Source organism: Gossypium arboreum, chromosome 3 (genome assembly GCF_025698485.1).
Source record: "Gossypium arboreum isolate Shixiya-1 chromosome 3, ASM2569848v2, whole genome shotgun sequence".
NCBI lineage: Eukaryota > Viridiplantae > Streptophyta > Magnoliopsida > Malvales > Malvaceae > Gossypium > Gossypium arboreum.
In genome coordinates, this window is record NC_069072.1 from 5799564 (window position 1) to 5822154 (window position 22591).

Here is a 22591-nt window from a genome sequence, read left to right on the forward strand (position 1 = left end):
TGAAGATCCCAACATGGGGCTTTGAGTCTCACAACAGACCAAGCAAACCTGAAAATTCATCACAGGGTGTAAATTATACAAAGGAAGAAAAAAAATCACATCCAAGGAAGAGGTGAAGTGCCTCAATAAGATCTTCCATTGAGGAAGAGTCTGAGAACCAACATAAAAGGCGGTAAGAACTCTGGTGATGAAGAAGGAAAGAAAGGAAGGGAAAATGGAGAAGATAGGGGTGGAAGGAAGGGGAAAAGGAGAAATGAGAGGAAACAAGATACACTTTACTCCCTATTTGAAACAACAGTCACATCACACCATATCTATCACATAGTCATTTACTTTTTCCTTTTTTGGAAGGTCCATAAAAAGATCGTATTCTTGAGAACATCATAGCTAAGTAAACTGAACTTCTATGACATTTCTTCATCGATTCTACTTACTGATCTCTTCCAAGACAGAACTGCATAGAGTTGGGATGAAAGAGGATTGGGCAGGGACCAAAGAATGTATGAAAAGAGTAAAAGTAAGCTGTCACTGATAAACAAAGCTGTGAAAAACTTCAGATTAATGTACATATAATGCTGAATACAAGCAAGAACTTTCTTAAACATAACCCATACTGATCTCAATTCTCCATGTTTATACAAAACTCTGCTTCCCAACTTTGAAAGAGGTTTCTTATCATCATGTGCCCATGAAATAAATGCTGATGTTTTGCTGGATTTCAAGCTGCCAAATACCACATTCAAGTTAGGATGTCATTTTGCAAATTTGACTCGTATAAAGTATGTTCAAATTGTCTATGAAAATGCAGGCAGCTATGTATAACTCAGAACCACAAATATCGAATGAAAATACTACTGCACCATGCAAGTAACTGCCACCATAAGAAGGTATCTCAGATTTTGTGTGTATATATCAGAATATACTTAATGACAAAACATTAGCATCAACCTCATCTTTCCACTTCCCATTTCAGAGCAAAATCATGTATCCAAAAAAGTGCAGACCTTGATAATTAACATTATGTCTCTTGAGCTGAATAAAATTGCTTATTAAGGTTTATACTCCTTACAAGGTTGCGATTAACTTGGAGGTTGAAGGATGCTTCTTTATGTCAGCTTATAAAGCAAACATAGGATCAAAAAATTCAACTCAGGCATATTGTATTTCAGATGTCCTCTTATTGCATCTCAACAGGACTTAAGAATCAGTCATATAGATGTTGGCCAGTATGTAATGCAAGGAAGACGAACATTACAAAAACTGACCAATCAAAAGCTAAAATATAACATCTCAGCCAGATAACTAAATAAAATATAAACAGCTTAAGACCCCAGCAACTAGGAGGTTCTTCAGAAAGCTCAACAATGAAACAAAATTAAGACAGAAATATTATAGAACACATAACACCAGCTAGAAGTTACATAACATCAGAACTTTCCTTGAGTCTCTTCTTCCACTGAATATGATGTTACTGCCAGAAGGTTATACACTGGAAGTATAGAGCTTATATTTCTACTTTATTCCACACATTCACTACCATCCCGTTTATCTCACTTCTTTACATGTTTCGTTTACCCAGTAACAACTACCCCCCCCCCCCCAAAAAAAAAATAAAAAATCAAACTTCTATTCTTACGTTGGAGAAACACCTCAGTGATTACTAGAATTCCAGAAGGATATCAGAAGGCCCTATATATTTCTATAAACACATCTAACTTCAGCTACTTCATCTTTCAAGACTTCTATTTTTTACCTTCACTATGCTCAAAGAATTATCACATTACATGCAAAAGTTCACCTTGTTACTCAATATTTATAGAATATTAGTCCCAACAAACTTAATCCTGCATAATAGACCACCAAAATTTTGACAGCTAATATCCATTGAATTCTTTGAAAGATATACCAACTAGAAGCATATAGAAATTTGAAAAAAGAAAAAAGGTCACAAAATATTATATCATAACTACACAGTTGTGGAACATTAAGTTCATAAAACAAACAACTCATTAATAACCTACAAAACCAGTACACCCATAATCCATATAAAGAACAATAGAACTAAGTCACCAAACAGAAAGAAGCATCCTTGACACAATAGAAAAAGCTATTAGTAAACATAAGACGGAATCCAGCTTGTGCAAGAGACGTTAAAAGACACATACATGTCCTCTATTATTATAGTAATTTTACAATCTTCACGTTGACAGAAAATCTAAATTTAGTTATTTGAAAAAGCATAAAAAGAAATCTTGTGATGCCTAACCAAGGTCAGATATCTTCTCCTTTCCATCTAGTCCTTGTCAAGATAGGGATAAAATGTCTAGAAGAAAAAGAAAATAGGAGTTAATATGCGAAGTTACAATTTGGTTATCTAAAAGAACACAGCAAGGAATGATTTTTGTTGCTTAAGTTCAGACTTCAGATTTATCCTGTCCTTTCAAAATTTTAAGATAAGAATTAAATGTATGAAGAACACACACACAAAAAAAAAAAAGTATGCCTTAATCTATACCTTCACAATTACAGAAACTGCACCACTATAATAGATAATGACAGCAGTGCTTCTCAGATTTTTTTTAGCTCTAGCCCAGCAACTCTAAATAGTGATATTTTAAAAATATTAATAAAATAAAGATGGATTGGAAGGCATCATAGTTTCCATTACATCAACAACAAAACGCAAGGAAAGAATTTGAAAAGCCTTGCAGGCATAATTGACACAGTTAGGGACTTCCAAGAAAAGAATGCATATAGTTGATTATTTCGACTAATAATGTCCTATCATATTCACAAATATTACATGAACAATTGGCCAAATGCTACCAGGTTCAAAGACTAAAAGATCATAATCACAATTCACACATTCAGAGATTCGATATTTGTTGTCATGCCTAGCAGGCATTCTCAGTTTCTTCTCCACATTCCTGTATGATTTTGCCATACCCAACAATGTACCAAAGGCCTGTAACCAAAAATACCCAAAACTCAGACGACCAGCTTCACCATATTAGATGGTAAACTCATTTGATCACCACTGAACAACACACATGATACATAAGAAATTGAACTATAATTCAAATTCTCAACAGCCCTAAATTGAATGCCAACACTTAGAGAACACAAGAAAAAGGGTTATCATGATAATCAGTAATGAGTGACCATAATACTCACGATCATCAATCCAAATCTTCTTGTCTGGTCTCCGCATTATCAGCTGATCCTGAGCCAGACGCTCGAGCTTGAAATGGCCAAGGCAGCGATATCCTAAAACTCCTCTCCGCCGTCTGATTATCCCCTGCAGACCTCTGCCCACTCCCACCAGTATCAGCACCATCGTTACCTCCATTAGTCCCCTGTGCCCCACGAACCCTCCTCTCATAATCAGGGTCATCCGTAGGCAACTCGTGACGGCACACAGGGCACGAATTATGAAGCTCCAGCCACGGCAATATGCAATCCTTATGATAAAGATGCCTGCAGGGCATCCGCTTCGCTTGAATCCCTTCCTCGAAATCATCCATGAAAACTGCGCACTGGTTGGACTTTGAACTCAAGTGATCCTTTGTTATCTTCACCGACGGTAGCGAATCGATGGCCGACTTCGATGCTGGTGGGGTCCCGTACCGGTTCGGATCATTTTCGGCTAGCTGTTGGATCAATTGCTCGAGCCCTGGGCCGATGAAATAATCCCCGAGGTTTGCCGGAAGCCGAAAGCCTGACTCGGATGGGCTGTTCTGGATCACAAACTCGATTTGCGCCCCGCTTGAACGAAGATCGCTGAGATGATTCCGAATGAAGGTAAACGGATCGAAAGCGAACGGGTCAGCTCGAGTTGTCACGGTCGACTCGAATAAGCCTGTGCTCTCAAGGTCAACATAAGCAGGAGATGGTGAAGAATTCATAGCCGTAAGGAGGGGGAGGATGGAAGAGAACGGATCTGATAACGACGAGGAGGAGTGGGAAACTGGATTCGGGTTACGGAAGTTGGAAGCTTGATTAGGGATAGGGTTTTCGTATTCTTCGAGGAAGCCACCTTGGCATATGGGACAAGAGGGATCGGAGGACGCTATAGTGACGGTGACAGTACGGTTACATTGGTAGCAGAAGAAAGGTTTATTGGTAACGAGGGAGTTAGCGCCGGCGCCGCCGTTGACGTTCCCGTCGGACGACATGTTTCAGGTCAGGGATGGTTTCAACAGGACGGGAGATACAGAGAGAAATGAAATTTGATTTGAGGCTTTTTGGTTGTTTAAAAAATAATAATATTTATATATTACTGAGAATCTGCGACGGTTGCTGAATATTTCAATTTTGGAGGCTTCTAGAAGGTATACCGACTTGTTAGCCAATATTTCTACCCACTTCAGTTACCTGAGTTGCTACTTGAATCTCATTTTATTGTAAGAAAATTAAAAATTAAAATTTTGATTTTAAAAATTTCAACCTAAAAAAAATATAATTTAGAAAATCTAAATCCCACATAACTCGAAATTTTAAATTTTAAAATAATTATCATCTTAAAGAATTATATATTAAATTTTAATATGAGAATTTTAATTTGGTATAATTATACACATAAAATTTATTTTAAATATTAAATTTTAATTTAATTTATTTGTGTACGTTTTGAAAAATAAATAAATTTAATTATTTTATTTTAGATTGAAGATAAAGTATAGTTATATGATTTATCTCTTTAATTTTTTCATGAATATAAAAATGTTTGCTTATATTATTTTTTTAGCATTTTGCTTATATTATCTTGGCCTTGGATTATGCAGCCTATATAGATTGTTGATTATAAACTCCTTTTTTTCCAAAAATCCTTTTAGACATGCAGATTTTATATCTAGTTGTTGTATTTTCCACTTCAATTGAACCGCCAATGAAGTGAGCAAATGATTTGTTTCAATATGAGCAAAAGGTGCAAAGACTCATCATAATCAATCCCATGCTTTTGCTTGTAGCATTTAGCAACAAATCTTGCTTTGTATCTCTCCAATTCTTCATTTCTATTATTCTTTTTCTTGAAAATCCACTATAACTCCAATAACTTCATGGCCTTTTAGAAGTACTAATGACTACTAGATTTAGTTTCTCATCCATGGCTAATCACCATCTTTTATCATTCGTAACTTTATTGAAGTTCAGTGGATCACTATCTAAATAGGCAAAAAAATCATTAATGGCTTCAATAGCATCATACACATAATAGATAATGTGAATTCGTTGAATTTGTTATCCAAATTTCGTTCAATTATAATTGGACTAACATACTAACAATTATAAAATAAGAGGACATCAAAGCTTGGTTATGTAGTTTGGAAACTTTCTACGTTTATGATGCCTTACCTAGAAAGTAATCAACTATAAATCAATTTGTGCAAGATGTGATTCAAGTCTAACTTACCTACAAAATTGCAACCTCAATCCTATATACAATCTAAATCACTCTCCCACTAAGATTTTCCCCTAAAGCTTAGATGTAAATTGATCAACACGAACAATTTACTTACAATGAATATACACTAAAATAAGTTCGTAACTTGAATAGAATGTTGGGAAACATGTCCATATTGTAGTAAACATGTAATTGTTTTCTATCTATTTGAACGATGAATAAATAAATAAAGTGAATTTCACATTTCACTATTATGTCTTTTGTGTTTCTGTTTTTCATGTTTTGCATACATAGCAAAATTATGACAAACAAATATTAGCTCATTGATTGTCTAAGTTCAAACTGATGATAAGTGGCATTGTAAGAACGTTTACATTGCGAGAAAGGCAACTTATATCAGTAGATAATCTAAACAAGTCCGTAATCCCGTAAAAGAATCAAAGTGAGCAATTGATTCAAATACTTAGAAGGATTATTATGTCACCTATAATTCTAATTAGGGAGATGGCTAGTCTTGGTTATCGAAGCAATAAACTCTACAGGTAGAGACATAGATGTATTCATCGGAAGAATGATACATTTGACTGGACCCAAGATGAATTAATTTTGAATCCGTTTGTGAATTAATTCACTTGTGATATTTATTTTGTGATTTACCTAAATCTTGAGTTAATTACTGACCATGAGTATGTAACTCATGTGCTTTGATATAAGTAGAGGCTTATACTTTAAAAATGATTGAGCCCATAGTCGGTATGTTTGGTACATGACTTATGTATGGCATGACTTTGCTAGCAACAACGAAATTCATAGCTTGATTAAAGAGTTAAGGATATCCTCTCATTGGCGTTGTGTAGATTGATAAATATGGAACGTGGCCATAGGTAGCTTATTCTCAAACAAGTAATTTATCACAGTCTTTTGTTGACAGTGATAATATTAATCATTAAGTATACACAATGGTGTCAATACGATAAAATATGATTATATTGAGTGAGCGAATTTAACTCAAAGGAATCAAGGATATCATATAAGGTAACACACACATAACGAGGTCATTGGACAAAACAGTTGGATGAATTACGAATTATCAGAACGATGCTTCTGGACATAATTGCAATTACAAGAGCCTAATTATATATGTGCAATTAGTCCCTCCGCTAGCTCAACAAAAGCTTGATCGGATTGCATTTGAATCAAAAGAAAATTTTATGACTTTGGAAATAACTTAATTGAGTTAATTTATTCGATGTGTAATTAAATTAAGTGGTCGTGAGATTTGTTCAACTAGAAAACTTGATTAAAGAATTTTCTTGAAAAATTAATTTGAAAATTAATCTAAGTGATTTTTAGGAAAATTAATTTTGATCAAGTAAAATTAAATTAATCAAATTAATTAAAACTAATATGATATTTTTAAAAATTAATTTTCAAGTTAGACAATTGGCTCAATGGGTAATTGAACTTGAAATAAAAAATTGGGTCCAAGAACAAAAAATCAAGACCCGAAACTGGTCAAACTGGGCCGACGGTCCAATTGATGGTTGGATCAGATCGGTCGAGTCGTCACTGACCCAAACCAAACGAAAAATAGCCAAACTAGCTCAGGGTGCTATTAGGGTGTCGCACTTGCGATGGCACCATTAGACATGACGGTGTCAACGGCTACGATAGCGGCATTCCAGTGGCGGTGGATGGTCAATGGTGGCAGTTCTTCGGTGGTTGAGCATTGGAAGAATTATACTTTTACTGGGACTCTGCTAGAAAATTTGATTTTAGATTAACTATTCCAAAAATATATTATTTTAATAGATTTAATATTAAAGTGATTATCTTCATATTAAATTAAATTTAATATTTATTTTGTAGATAAATATTCTATTCATTTAATAAGATTTAATATTAAATTTAATCTAATATTTATCTTGATAAGTATTATATTAATTTAATATTAAAGTGATTAAGTGTAATCATAGTTGAACTCTCTACACTTTTCCTATATAAAGAGAGTCATGGGTCATTATTTTTCACACACTTGAATGCAAGAGAAAATTCTAGAGAGAAAATTCTTTGAAAAAATTCATTGGTAATTTTTTGGAAAATTTTCTTATTTAAAGTGAGCCCACACTCGGCAGACGTGAGCTTGAGGATAGCGGAAAAGACTGCTCGGTCGAAGCGTTCATCCTAGACGAATTGTAAATGTACAATCTTTATTAAGTGTTTATTACTTTAGATATCACAACCAAGTTCTAGTTTTGGAAAAAAAATTAAAACTCTGATTTTTCCTTAAACTTATTTTCCATTGCATTTTCCAAACTCGATTTTCTAACATAGAATATGTGTTTTCTTAATCTCATACTCAAACAAAAATAAGCCTACACTTAAATAAGCATAAACTAGCCTACTTAATTACAATCAATGTGAATCTTTATCTCCTCAAAAATAACCTTCAATTAAGTATTCAATATGGAATAAAGTGGTAGAGATCTTCTCGATATCAATTTCCTTGGAAATCAAATCTCTACAAAAATAGAAACTCCAATAACATTAAGAGTCTTCATAATATCTTTGCTTGATTTGATTTTTCCAAGTTTTGTCTTCAATAGACTGTTACTAAAATACTCAAAGATTTTGTTATTAAAAGATGTCAACCAAATATGTCAAGTTACATGGGCCTGCTAGATGCAAGCTATGTTGCAACTGGAATTGCATTTGATCCTTATGACTGACACTAATAATATCCCCCTTTGGCATTTTATCATAAGATAAATTTAGTTTTCAACTCAAACATTCCCCTTAACCCATCCATTCAACTATGAGTTAAAATGTATTTAAGAAAAAAAAAGCTATGAGTTAAAACCATGGAATCGACCATTAATGCATAAAAAAGAATTAATAATTAAAAGTCATAGTATTGTAATATCATGACAGAAGTAAGGACAAATTAACCTATAATAGCTTGTTTTTCAGTTGTGTTAGAAACGGTGATTTTAGAACCCTATTTTTCGATGATCGGGTAAGTAAATATTATTTTTTAATATTTATGAGTCTATTATAGTGTTATATTGACTTTGGTCCTGTAATTTTATTGAATAATTAGTAATTAAGGTACAAGGACTAAATTATAAAAATTGTAAAGTTAATTGCTATTGATTTTTATTAGTTAAAAGGCTTAAATAGAAATTGTTCAAGGGTTTAAATGGAATTAAGACAATTTCTAAAATGAGTGGACGATTAGTGCTTAGTTTAAGTGATTTACATGTTTTAATTAAAATTAAGATTAAATGAACATAATAATAAAACAAACAAAGGAAAATAAAGCCACCATCTTTATTTTCTTTCTTTCTTCACCATCTGCTATAAAAAAGGAGCCAAGAGAAACCATTTTTGAATTCTTCAACATACGGCCTTGCATGTACATGATTTTAAAGTCTATTTTTCGTAAATTTTATATTTTTGAAATCGTTGTAGCTCGATTTAGCTAAACCATATGTCAGTTTTTAAAACTGTTAAAGTTTCAAAATGTTGAGATTGATGAATTTTGAAGCTTTTGTTGTTTAAATGCTAGCTTTTAAGCTTAGAAATGAATAAGTAATTAAATTGTAAAGTTTAAATGCTAGTTTTGAGTATAAGGACTAAAATAAAAATAATTTAAAATTAAATTACCATGAAATTTCTATAATTATAGATATTAGAGGATGTTGAATGATGTGATTGAAATGGGATTGCAAAGAGGGGCTTAAATGTGAAAGATATGATTGTTTCGATTTTAGGGACTAAATCGAATAAAATGTGAAACTTATGAAAATTATGAAAAGTGAAATTAATGTCATATACATGGAATGAGATAGTATAAGTGATTAAATTTATAAAATGAAATGAATTACCGTATAGATCAAGATTTGAATCAACCGGCAGATAATCTAGAAAAAGAGAAAATTGTAGATTAGTCCCTGGCACTTCAATTATCGCTGATTGTACCTGGTAAGTTCATATGGTATAGTTGCATATGTAATATTGTGAAATTGTATTGAATTAATATAGTTTGAATTGTTTACAAAATGTGTCCGGATGAACGTATGAAAAGATAAGATACAATATACATGACAATAGGGTTATTTGCGCACTGTATGGGGTATGTATAAGAGATGATATTGATGTACGGAAATTCACTGATCATACCAAAATCCAAAATTTGTTGCGAATTACTGAGTTTGTCTCTACGGAGACCACTGTTACTGATTGTCTCTACGGACACCTTGGTGTGTTTTGGAGAGATGTAATGTCTTATCACATATGATGCCTACAGGCTTAGCACTTTGGTGCTCAAGTGTGTATTGGAGATATTGCTCAGATGAGCAATCAGGTGTGTTTTGGTAGTTACCTGCGTATCCATATCTGTTTATTATTATTCATTGGGCTAATTAGTTTATGCAAAAGGGAAGTGACTGAATGATGATATGTATTGTTTTTGGAAATGATTATATGATATAGAAATGATGTTAATGAAATGCAATTGACAAGTTTGATTGAATGGCACCGAATGAGATTGATCCTTATAGATTGAAATGTTTATGGTTGGTTATTTGACGTACTCACCTTGTTATTGTGAAATGTGGTAACAATAAATTATATTCATATAACTAATTGGTATGTTAATTGTGAAATTAAGGTGAGCGTACTGTTTTAAAATCTATAAACTTATTAAGTATACGAAATGCTTATTCTATTTCGTTTTCTGTTTCTGTAATGGTTATTTTATAGAACGCGTCGATCGAATCACCTCAGAGCTTACGCTATCCAGCTTCTGACTTGGTAGATTTTTAATCATTCCAGACTTGGTCATGTGGCATGTATATAGGAGTCGTATTGCATATGTGGCATTTTGATTACTCATGAACTTGAGCCTATGTGATACTTGATTTTGGATGTTTAAATGTTATGTATATTATAAGTGTGTATGATGGCCAAACTTTGAATGAGGAATGGTTGAAGTAATACTGTTAGAATGGTGTAAAATTGTTCAATATATGATGGTTGGGTGATAGCTTTGTGCGATGTCTTGAATGACATCCAAATGGTAATTGTAGGTATGGTTTGGTATAAAAACATGATGTTATGAGATATCGAATTATGGTATTCTAGATCATGAATATGGTTTGGACTTTGAATGGCTATATGTCATATACTTATATATATATATATGTTTATATGTGAGCTATGTTTATAAGCAAGCTATATTTATATACGAGCTATGTTTATATGCTAGTTTTGTTTAAATGCGAGCTATGTTTATATGCGACTTGTGTTTATATGCGAGCTGTGTTTATATGCAAGTTGTGTTTATATGTTAGCTATGTTTATATATGAGTTGTGTTTATATGAGAGCTGGCTTTGTCAAGTGTGTGCGAACTAATTCATTAAACTTGTTATATGTGAACTGACTTTGTATGGTGTGTATGTCCGAGCCCTCTGTAAAGTATCTAATTGTGAGTTGGTTTGTAAAGTAATAATATGCGTGTTTTGTAAATCTGTGAGTTGTATTGACATGCGAGTTATATCAATATGCGAGTTGCGTTAACATGCGTGTTGTAGTAAAAGTGCAAGTTGTACTGTTATAGTATCCTATAGCTCGGGTCTAGCGACCGAACTGGGTGAGAGGTGTTACATCATCAAGTACATGCCCCAAATAAAAGTCTCAATTATCAAATTAAAGTATCATATGGAAAAAACATATAAGAAAAATCAAAGAAAATCATCATGCAACAACACAAAAAATCTCCCTCTATGTCCCTACATATAAAATCATTCTTCCTCTTTTTTGCTAAAAAAATGCAAAGGCATTATGTTCCACGATCAAACAAATCAACTTTGTAGCAGAAAGTACATGTCTTTTAACAATTAAGAATCTTCAATTGGATGTCATGATATTAAATGTTTTTTTATCAAGACGGGTTAATTATTCATTTGGATGTTCTATGAGTTTAGCGTAATTAACGATCGATATGCCACCAAATGTTGATCTAATCTCTTAAAAATATTCCCACTATTCCAAATGAACACGAGTCCATGATAACCCGAGTCTCCAAATTTTGACAAAATACAAAATTATGAAAATACTTGAAAGCACCACTTTTCTTGATGAAGCCACATTTCTTTTCTAGTAATTCAATATTGCATTAGAATCGCTGGCTAAAAGCCAAGGATCCACTAATTACCAACAACAACTCTCAAGCTCTCCCAAAGCAAGTTTCTAGTATTACATTGTGGGCTACCATAAATCATTATGAAGTAGAAATATTTAGTAACATTGGTATCACTAACCTGTAGGTGCATAAATTGACTGTGATTAAAGACTGCGCTGATAGAAGTTGATTCTCTCAAGAAAACCCAAATACCCCTCGCAAAATTCTTTGGATTCAATTTGGTGAGACCTTCTATATTCGGTGAAGAATAAGATAGAGAGAAAAATGATTTTTTTTTAGAGAGAAAAATGATTTTTTTTATGAATTGATTTGTTTTTATTTTTATTTTAGCTTTTATACTAAGATTATAACTTAATTAATTACTAATTATCTTAATTAAACTTAATTAATTTAACCTTAAGCCAAATTAACATAAGTTAGTGGATTTCATCATCATCTACCACCGATTGACCAATTTAAAATGGTCTAATTATTCTTTTGGTCTTTTGGTCATTTAAAAATCTATAATGATAAACTTTTATAATTTAGTCCTTATACTTTAATTAACTATCAATTCAATAAAATTGAAGGACCAAACCTTAATAAACTTTAATACTAACCTCGTAAATATTAATATTTAATATTTTACGGACTCAAACTACAAAAATAAGGTTCCAAAATTGTTTTTTTTGACACCATTGAAAATCAAGCTGTTACAAAAACTCACACTATCCTATCACTGAATCCGTAGATATTTGATCGTTTTTGAACCCTAAGGTTGTGGCATGTGTATAAAAGTCTTGATATATACCTAGATATATAAAATGTCTTAGTGATTTGGTATCTCATGATGATTTGGTATTTTGAATCTTATATGAAGATGAATGTATAGGCGTTTCATACTTAAAGATGTGACGCTCTATAACTATATGAGTGGTATGCAATGAGATGAAATTAGTAACTTTCTTGGTTTTTGTGTAACAGCCCGGTTTAGATCCTAATCGAAATAGTGGTTTTAGGACCACAAATCTGAGGTCAAAAAATTATTTAAATATTATTTCTAGTTTTTATAAAATGTGAATTGATATGTGTGAAAGTTTTGTGTGGAAATTTTATTGTTTGTGTGCTTAATTCGTAAAAAGGACCTAATCACATAAAGTGTAAAAGTGGCCTACTATTTGAATAATGGCTTAATTGATGTGTCTTCTTAGATGTGAGGTCCTTATAATGCAAATAGACCATGGTTATAATTAAATGACCTCGTTGGACATTAGATAGTGGAATTCTAATAAAAATAGCAAGGCTAAAATGGTAAAATGATTATAAATGTTAATTAATTATAACAAAACATGGAAATTGTGCGTTTATCATCTTGTTTGCCGAAATTGAAGAAGCAAAAGCTAAGGTTTATGTGTTTGAAGCATTCGGCCAACATCTAGCTTGATTAAAGGTCCGTTTTAACTCGGTTTTTGATATTTTCTATGTTTTTATGATTGTTGCTTAGTGTTCTATAAAGCCCATGCTTAAATTTCTAATTTTGATGATGATTTTGAAGTATGCCATTGATGAAATTGTAAGCTTTGTGATGTTAGTTGTTGGAAAATAAAATATATGTGTAATAGTCGACTTTCAATGATGTCGGGAATAGTGGTTTGAGACCACTAAATTTGACAATTAAGCTCGTAAATTTATTTATTTAATAATTATGAGCCAAATGTGATTTTTGAGAGATTTTTAAATTAGTAATTTGTGTTTTAAAAAGATTTATTAAGTCAAGAAATTGAGGAAAACAGGTATCGAGATCTCAATATCATAAATCAAGCCTTAAATATTTTTATAAATATTTATGGAGTATCAATAAGGTAGTATTAAAATTTCGTCAGAAAATTTTAACGTTTGGGTGGTTAATTAAATAAAAAGGACTAAATTGAAAAAAAAGGTGTAAAAGTTGCTAAAATGATTAAATGGATCAATTGTCAAATGAGGAAGGACATAAAGTAAAAATAAGCCCATAGGAGATATTTTGGGCGGCAATAGCTGAGAAAAATCAGGAAATGGGTGAATTAAAGGCAAAATTGGAAAATTGCCAAAATTAACTAAATAAAAATGGGACCAAATCGAAATATCTAGAATTCTCTTCAATTCTCTTCATTTTCATCAGCTAAAAAATAGCCATGGAAGAGTGTTCAAGCTGGTTTTCATACTCTAGCTTCATGTAAGTTTAATTCTTGCTTTCTCCTTGAAATTTCTATGTTTTTGGACTTTTACAATTAGGTCCAACTTACTATTTCATTAGTTTTTGATTTCATGGTTAATTTTTAAAGTTGTTATGGATGAGTGCTGGAAGCATATTATGAATAAACATAGAATTGAAGCTTTAATTTTGATATATGATAATTTTATCAAGTAAAATTGATGGAAATTGATTTTAGGACCTAATTGTGAAAATGTTTGGAATTAAAGTCTAGTGCTGAAATTATGATTTCCAAAGGTTGTAAAGTAGCTTAAAGTGATAGAATAAAGTATTAATTGAGAAAAATCAGCTCAATTGAGAGGATAATTGAGTAGGACAAAATTGTTATTTATTAAAAGCTTAGGGGAAAATGGTAATAAACAGCTTGCACTAAAAAAATTTTGCACAGCAGCAGTAGACTAACTTTGAAAAATCATAAAAAATTGAAGAAATATAATTATGGGCTTAAATTTATATGTATAGAATCCTTAATGAGCCTATTTTCAAGAGAAACAATGGGAACATCATTCGAATCCTGTATGAAGAAATAATTAATTTTTAGTGAAGAAGGGTCAGAACTATCAGACAGCAGAACAGGGGTGACTTTAAAGAATAAACTGTACTTATTGGTTAAACCAAAAATTCTGAAAATTTTACGGTAAGAAGATATGTGAGTCTAGTTTCAGGGAAAATTAGTGGATCTTAATTTGGAGTTCCGTAGCTCCAGATATAAATAATTTAGTGATTATGACACGGGTGGATAGCTTGAATATTCATATAAGTAATTAGTGAAAATTATGGATAAGGTTACTTACAAGTATGTTATTTATACTAAGGATGTGGATGGAGAGGAGAAGGAGGAAAAATATATGAATGACTTGTGTATAAATTGATTACATGCTCGATTATAAACAATAACGTTGAACTAGTAATGATATAATATTTTATTTCATAAGTTCATTATTAAATTGTAAATATTGAAAACGTATGAAAATTGAACTAAATGTTCAAATTGAGTGGAATGCAGGGTTGAGTACTTTTGTTGAGTGGCTAAAACGAATTGACGGAAAAGACCATGGTTGGACCATAGCAACATGTGATATGTGATTTCCGTATAAGACCATAGCTGGGCTATGGCATCAGAGAGATGTGATTATGTGCTTCCGTATAAGACCATATCTGGGATATGGCATCAGTGAGATATTTGATTCGTGTAAGACCATAGTTGGGCTATGGCATCGATATGTGATATGTGATCCGTATAAGACCATAGCTGGCTTATGGCATCGTTATGTGATATGTGATTACGTGTAAGACCATAGTTGGCTATGGCATCGATATGTGAATATGTGTAAGACCATAGTTGGGCTATGGCATCATTATGTGAAGATGTGTAAGACCATAGTTGAACTATGGCATCGAGAAAACGAAGTACTTAATTCCGTAAGACGGTCACTAATTTGACAAAGTTTGGTAAGTGTTACATTGAACTATGTGATATAAAGAAGTATGAGTTGATATTACATGAGTATAGAACTTGGTTGATGAATGAATTCATTTGTGATTATATAATTGTTCATCTTAAGTGTACTGTCCATATGTATTGATATTTCAAATGATTTAATGAACAAAGTTCCGACATGGAATAAACTGAGCACGAGACAAATAATTATGAAGTTGAACTCAAAATTCATGGAAATTACAATTATTGATATATGGAGACATAAGGCATTGATATATGAATATGGAATATGTTTGATAAATGTGTTCATTCATAATTATGGAATTATGTATCTCATGTGTACTATTTGAATAAAGATGATATTTCAAATACTTTGGTTATTTAAGCTCAAATATGAAATAGTATGAAATCAAGATAAGTTGTTATGAAAATATATTTAAATTACGAGATATGACTGATATATATTAATTGATTAGTCAATGTTGGCTTATGAATGATATAATTGTAACTAGCATTTGGTATGGCTTGTATTTAGTAAGTTTGAGATTCAAATTATTATGATTTTATCATGATTGATATGGCTACGAAATGAACAAATGATAATAATTATAAGGCTTGGTTGAATACCTTAAATTGATTCATAAATGTATTAAAATGTTGGTGAAAATAAATGATTAAATTGGTGAGAAATATGGCTTGGAAAATAGCCTAAGTGTTAGCCACACGGGCTGAGACACGGTCGTGTGTCTCAACCGTGTGAGGGACACGGCTTGGAGACACGGGCGTGTGGCCTAGCCGTGCGATTCGATTTGTATGCTAACGTCATAAACATAAAGTTACACGTCCTGAGGACACGGGCGTGTTCCTATGTCCACATGGGCGTGTGACTCTGTTTCTTGGGAAAATTTCCTAAGTTTTTTCGAATCTTCTCAGAGCTCTCAGTTTAGTCCCAAATTAATCCCGATGTATCTTTTGGGCTTCGTAGACCCAATTAAGGGACAACATGCATGTGTTTGAAAAGTTTGAATTAAAAGAAATTTTGCATGTTTAGGTTCGGTAATGCCTCGTACCTTGTCCCGGCATCAGATACGGGTAAGGGGCGTTACAATATGTGTTCGATTGATATATTTTGTTTTTAAATTTTTGATGAAATTGAGTAAAATAGGCTAAATTGTGAGATCTATAAATTGAGGGACTAAAATGTGAAATACATGATAAATATGGGTTGATAAGGACCATAGGAAAATTCGGTTATGTATGGGTTTGTTGAAATTATATGTGTTCTGTGAATTTGTGAAATAGAGAATAAAGTGTAAAAATGTGAAAATGTGAAAGTTAATTTGAAAAATGCCCTAAATATGTGTATATGGATTGAATTGAATGATTTGTTGAATAAAAGGGTTAATTTTGAATGCATATAGATCAAGAAAAGAGGAATTCGAATTTAGATCGAGAGAAATCGAAGATTATTGAGTAAACAATCCGAATCGTCAATTCCAAGTAAGAGGTAAGTTCGTACGTGATAAATGATGTTGCAAGTATGTTTTGATGCTTTGATAATGCATAAATTGTATATATATTTGACTATGGTTTGAATAAGATGATAAATCGACTATGTTCAGCACCAATTGTGCTATTTGAAATAGTTTCTGTTATAAATAGCACTAAGTGTGCAAAATGGAATAGCTTCGGCTATATGAGGTACAAAGATACCGAGATAGCTTTGGTTATTTGAGATGGCACTACGTGTGTGGGATCATTCTAGCTCTGGCTAACCATTAAAGCACTAAGTGTGCGAATTCATAAAGCATGGATAGACTTCGGAAAGAATTAATATATTCAAACAAGAGGTGAGAATGAAAATAAATAAATATGGGAAAGTTCAGGTATGTACGATACCTATGTGGTAGATGATACTATACGTATAAAGCTTGATGAACTAGTATGGACATATTAATTGTGTTGGAATAGAATTAATAGATGGTTTGAGAACTACTAAGTGTTTATTAGTTGATGTTTTATATTTTATAAACTGTTGATTATATTTGGTATGAACTTACTAAGCTTTAAAGCTTACTATGTGAAATGTTCTCTGTTTTACAATGTTGCAAAGATAGCTCAGATTTGGGGTTCGTCAGCGACATCAATCACACTATCGGACATCCATTTTGGTACCATTTTGAGAGTTGTATATATGGTATATGGCATGAATAGGCTAGTGTTATTTGGTATGTTTTGTGTTATGATTAGCCGTGAGACTTGGCTTGTAAATATAGGTGTGTATGGCCTCTTTAATTGGCCTAAACGATGTGGTTGATAAGTAAGATATGTGATGTTTATAATGTTTATGTGATGGTTTATTAAGGGATATTGAAGTAATAAGTTTATGCATTTGAAACTTTGGTAAATTGTGATGATGATGGTATATTGAATTGGTTGAAGTTATATAATTTGATATGTGATTGAATTGGCATGTTTTGGTTGCCTTTAAATGTATGCAAATGATGCAAAAAAAAAGTTATGGTTTTGGTATGCTTGATATAGGTGGGAAATGTGGCTTAAACCAAGCCTAATTTCACCCCACACGGTTAAGCACCGGGCGTGTGTCTCGACTGTGTATATGCTGTAATTTAGCTAATCAAGTAAGTCTCAAGCACGGCCTAGATACACGGGCGTGTCTAGTGGCCATGTGAGGTACACGGCCTTGGTACATGGGCGTGTGTGGCCATTTCGAAGGGTACACGGGCGTGTGGTCAGCCGTGTGACCCAAGTCAATTTTAATCACGGCCAAGGCACACGGCGTGTCTTGTGGCCATATGGTTAAGTTAGAATACATGCCCTGTTTTGCCACGGCATAGACACACGGGCGTGTCTAATGCCGTGTGGCGCATAAGGCCTGTTCAAACGGGCGTGTGACCTGTATAACTTTAAAAAATCTTTAAGCTTTGAAAAATTTTGTATGTGCTTGGGTTAGTCCCGACCCCTTTCTAATGCAGGTTTAAGGTTTCGATGACCTATGTAAGGGACTCTATATTGATGCATGACTTGAGATGTTATGATGATGGTGAAATGAATGCTATATGTTTTGATGTGTCTAGTAACGTCTTTAACTCTATTCAGATGACGGATACGAGTTAGGGGTGTTACATTTTATTGGTATCAGAGCTATGGTTTAGTCGTTTTTAGGACTACCATAGCGTATGTGAGTCTAGCTATACATGCCATATATATGAATTTTGATAGTGTGATGATTCTTGACAGTTAAAAATGTGTTTTCATATAATTAATAGATCCTGAATGAGCGGTAGCTGATGATGTTGAGAGAAATGCGCCTGTTCCCGCTCAAGGGGCAGTGCCGGCTAAATCTAGGCTGATATCTAGTAGTCAGGGAGGAGAGGCTAAGCAAGCCTTCTTCCAAATGATGACTGAGTGGTTCATGGGATTCGTACGAATGAATTTGGCTGCTCAACAACCTCCACCCCCACTTATTCCTCAACAAGTCCCAATTGTGCCACCAGTAATAGATCTGATTCGATTAAGTAAGCCACCTGCTGATAAGATTTGTAAACACAGGGCTGAAGAGTTTTAGACTACGGTTGATGATGATGCCGAAAGGGCTAAGTTCTAGCTTGAGAACACTATTCGAGTATTCAATGAGTTATCCTGTACTCCAGATGAATGTATTAAATGCGTAGTATCTTTGCTTAGAGATAATGCATATCACTAGTGGAAAATGTTGACATCGGTGGTTCCTATGGAATGAGTTACCTGGAAATTCTTTCAGACTAAGTTCCTGAAGAAGTACATAAGCCAGAGATTCCTCGATCAGAAAAATAAAGAGTTTCTGAAATTGAAACAAGGTTGGTTGACCGTTACTAAGTATGAAAGAGAATTGTACGTTTGAGCAAATATGCTGGAGAATATGTGTCTACTGAAGAGATCATGTGTAAAAGATTTGTTGATGGATTGAACGAAGACATAAAACTATTAGTTGGGATACTTGAACTGAAGGAATTTGTAGTACTGGTTGAGAGGGCCTGTAAAGTTGAAGATCTCAGTAAAGAAAAGTGAAAAACTGATTTAGAAGCTAGAGATTCGAGGAAGCGATCGATGAATAAATCTTATCATTCCTCATCAAAGAAATCTAGAGATTTTAATGATCGATCGATAGCTTCAGTGGGAAATCAGAATAGAGATCGTGGAAAGCAATATACTAACCCTAAAGCTCAAACTACCTCAGTATCGAGTGTTGGTAATGCAAAGAATGTAAAGCCTGAGTGTAAACAATGTAGAAGACGAAATTTTGAAGATTGCTGAGGAAAAAGTAATAACCGAGCTTGTTACAGTTGTGGTTCACGAGATCACTTTATAAAAGATTGCCCAAAGTTAGTTAAAAAAGATAATACTCAGAATATGAGACCGAGTAACATTACAGCTAAAGGTAGACCACCGAGAAATACGGGAAATATGAATGGTGGTAGAGGTGTGACGCGAGACACTGCAGTGAGATCTGATGCTAGAGCACCTGTACGAGCTTACACTATTTGAGCACGAGAAGAAGCGTCATCTCCAGATGTTATTATCGGTACTTTTACTCTCTATGATACTAAAGTTATTACATTGATAGATCCAGGGTCTACTCATTTGTATATATGTGTGAATTTAGTATTCAGTAAGACTTTGCCAGTAGAGTCTATTGAATTTGTAATTAGAGTATCGAACCCCTTAGGAAATTGTGTATTGGTTGATAATGTATGCAAGAATTGTCCATTGATGATTCGGTGTAATTACTTTTCGGCTAATTTGATGTTGTTACCATTCAGTATGGATTGGCTAACGGTGCATTATGCTGTTGTGAATTACAAACGGAAGATGATTGATTTGAGATCTCAGACTAATGAGATTATCCGTATTGAATCAGATGATTTGAATGGATTACCAGCGATGATTTAAGTGATATTAGCTCAGAAATATATGAGAAAGGGTTGCGAAACTTATTTAGCTTATGTGCTTGATATGAAAGTGACTGAAAAAAAGATTGAATCAGTGCCAGTTATTCGTGAATATCCAGATGTGTTTCCTGATGAGTTACTGGGATTACCTCTGATTCAAAAAGTTAAATTTGGTATTGAATTAGTGCCAATGACTACTCCGATTTCTATAGCTCCATACAGAATGGCATCGACTAAATTAAAAGAATTAAAAGCTTAGTTGCAAGAATTGCAAAATAGAGGTTTTGCACAACCGAAGTTATTCTCCTTGGGGTACACCGGTTTTCTTCTTGAAAAAGAAATATAGAACTATGAGAATGTGCATTGATTATCGAAAGCTCAATAGAATGACGATCAAGAACAAATAGCCACTGCCCTGAATTGACGATTTGTTTGATCAGTTGAAAGGAGTTACTGTGTTTTCAAATATAGATCTCAGATCGGGATACTATCAATTGAGAGTAAAAGATTCAGATATTCTGAAAACTGCATTCAGAACAAGGTACGGACACTATGAGTTTCTAATGCCTTTCGGATTAACAAATGCACCTGCTGTTTTTATGGATTTGATAAACAAAATGTTCAGACCGTATTTAGATCAATTTGTTTTCATATTCATTGATGATATTTTGATATATTCGCATGATGAAACTGAAAATGTCGAGCATTTAAGAATAGTACTACAGACTTTGCGAGATAAGCAATTGTATGCGAAGTTTAGCAAATGTGAATTCTGGTTACGAGAAGTCAGTTTTCTAGGACATGTTGTATCAGCATCCGGTATCCGAGTTGATCCGAGCAAGATTTCAGCTATTCTGGATTGGAAGCCTCCGAGAAATGTTTCTGAAGTCTATAGTTTACTGGGACTTGCCAGTTATTATCAACAATTTGTGAAAGACTTTTTCTATGGTTGTGACACTAGTGATAAAACTGCTTCAAAAAGATGTGAAATTTGAATAGTCTGAAAAGTGTCAAAAAAGTTTCGATCAGTTGAAGGCTTTATTAACTGAAGCTCCGGTGTTAATTCAGCCAGAATCGGGTAAAGAATTTGTGATCTATAGTGATGCATATTTGAACGGTTTGGGATGTGTTTTGATGCAGGAAGGTAAAGTAATAGCTTATGCCTCGAGACAGTTAAAGCTGCATGAAAAGAATTATCCGACATATGACCTTAAGTTAGCTGCGATTGTATTTGCTTTGAAGATTTGGCGCCATTATCTGTTTGGTGAGAAATGTCACGTTTATTCCGATCATAAAAGTTTGAAATATCTGATGACCCAGAAAGACATAAATCTGTGACAGAGAATATGGTTAGAACTGCTAAAAGACTATGAATTTGTGATCGATTATCATCCGGGAAAAGCCAATGTTGTTGCTGATGTTTTGAGTCGAAAATCATTATTTGCATTGCATGCTATGAATGCTCATTTAGCTTTGTCTGATGATATTTTTATTTTAGCGGAATTGAAAGCGAGACCTTTGTTCTTACAGCAGATTATTGATGCTCAGAAGGTTGATAATGATAGTTTAACAAAACGAGATCAGTATGATTTGAATTCTAATTCTGAATTTCTAGTTGATAATAAAGATTGTTTGAGATTCCGAGATCAGATTTGTGTTTCGAGAAATCCAGAATTTATTCAGATGATTTTGAAAGAAGCCCACAACAGTAGTTTATCTATGCATCCGGGTAGTACGAAAATGTATAACAATCTGAAACAGCATTACTGGTGGTCTGGAATGAAAAGAGATATCTCCGACTTTGTTTCGAAATGTTTGATCTGTCAGCAAGTTAAAGCTGAACATCAAGTGCCATCTGGTTTATTATAGTTGATTAGGATTCCGGAGTAGAAATGGGATAAAGTGACGATGGATTTTGTTTCGGGTTTGCCCCTATCTTCGAGAAAGAAAGATGCGATCTAGGTTGTAGTTGACTGATTGACGAAATCAACTCATTTTATTCCGGTACGATCTGATTACTCACTTGATAAATTAGCTGAATTATACATTTCCGAAATAGTGAGACTGCATGGGGTGCGATTGTCTATTGTGTCAGATAGAGATCCGAGATTCACTTCACAGTTTTGGAAAAAGCTGCAGAGGCTTTAGGTATGAAATTGCACTTCAGTACTGCTTTTTACCCGCAGACGGGTGATCAATCTGAGCGGATTATTCAGATTCTCGAGGATATGTTAAGATGTTGCTTTCTTGAGTTTGAAGGTATGTGGGAACAGTATTTGTCATTGATTGAATTTGTGTACAACAATAGTTTTCAATCGTGCATTAAAATGGCACCGTACGAAGCTTTATATGGTC

At 33.4% G+C, this 22591-nt stretch overlaps 1 protein-coding gene across 3 annotated transcripts; it reads right to left on the reverse strand.

The window, feature by feature from the left end:
• Nucleotides 1–328: 328 nt before the first annotated feature.
• Nucleotides 329–4369, reverse strand: LOC108476389 (E3 ubiquitin-protein ligase RING1). 3 transcript variants are annotated; one of them, XR_001870103.2, is made up of 3 exons: nt 3175–4369; nt 2267–2323; nt 329–723 (listed from the first exon to the last, which is right to left on the reverse strand). XR_001870103.2 is itself a non-coding variant. In XM_017778599.2 (2 exons), the coding sequence occupies exon 1, from the start codon at nt 4173–4175 to the stop codon at nt 3180–3182; it is 996 nt and encodes a 331-aa protein (XP_017634088.1). In that variant the 5' UTR covers nt 4176–4369; the 3' UTR covers nt 329–723; nt 3175–3179. The 3 variants fall into 3 exon arrangements, 2 of the variants coding, with proteins under 2 accessions (XP_017634088.1, XP_017634089.1); XM_017778599.2 differs by lacking the exon at nt 2267–2323; XM_017778600.2 differs by lacking the exons at nt 329–723; nt 2267–2323 and adding an exon at nt 2641–2965.
• Between the last annotated feature and the right edge of the window lie 18222 nt (nt 4370–22591).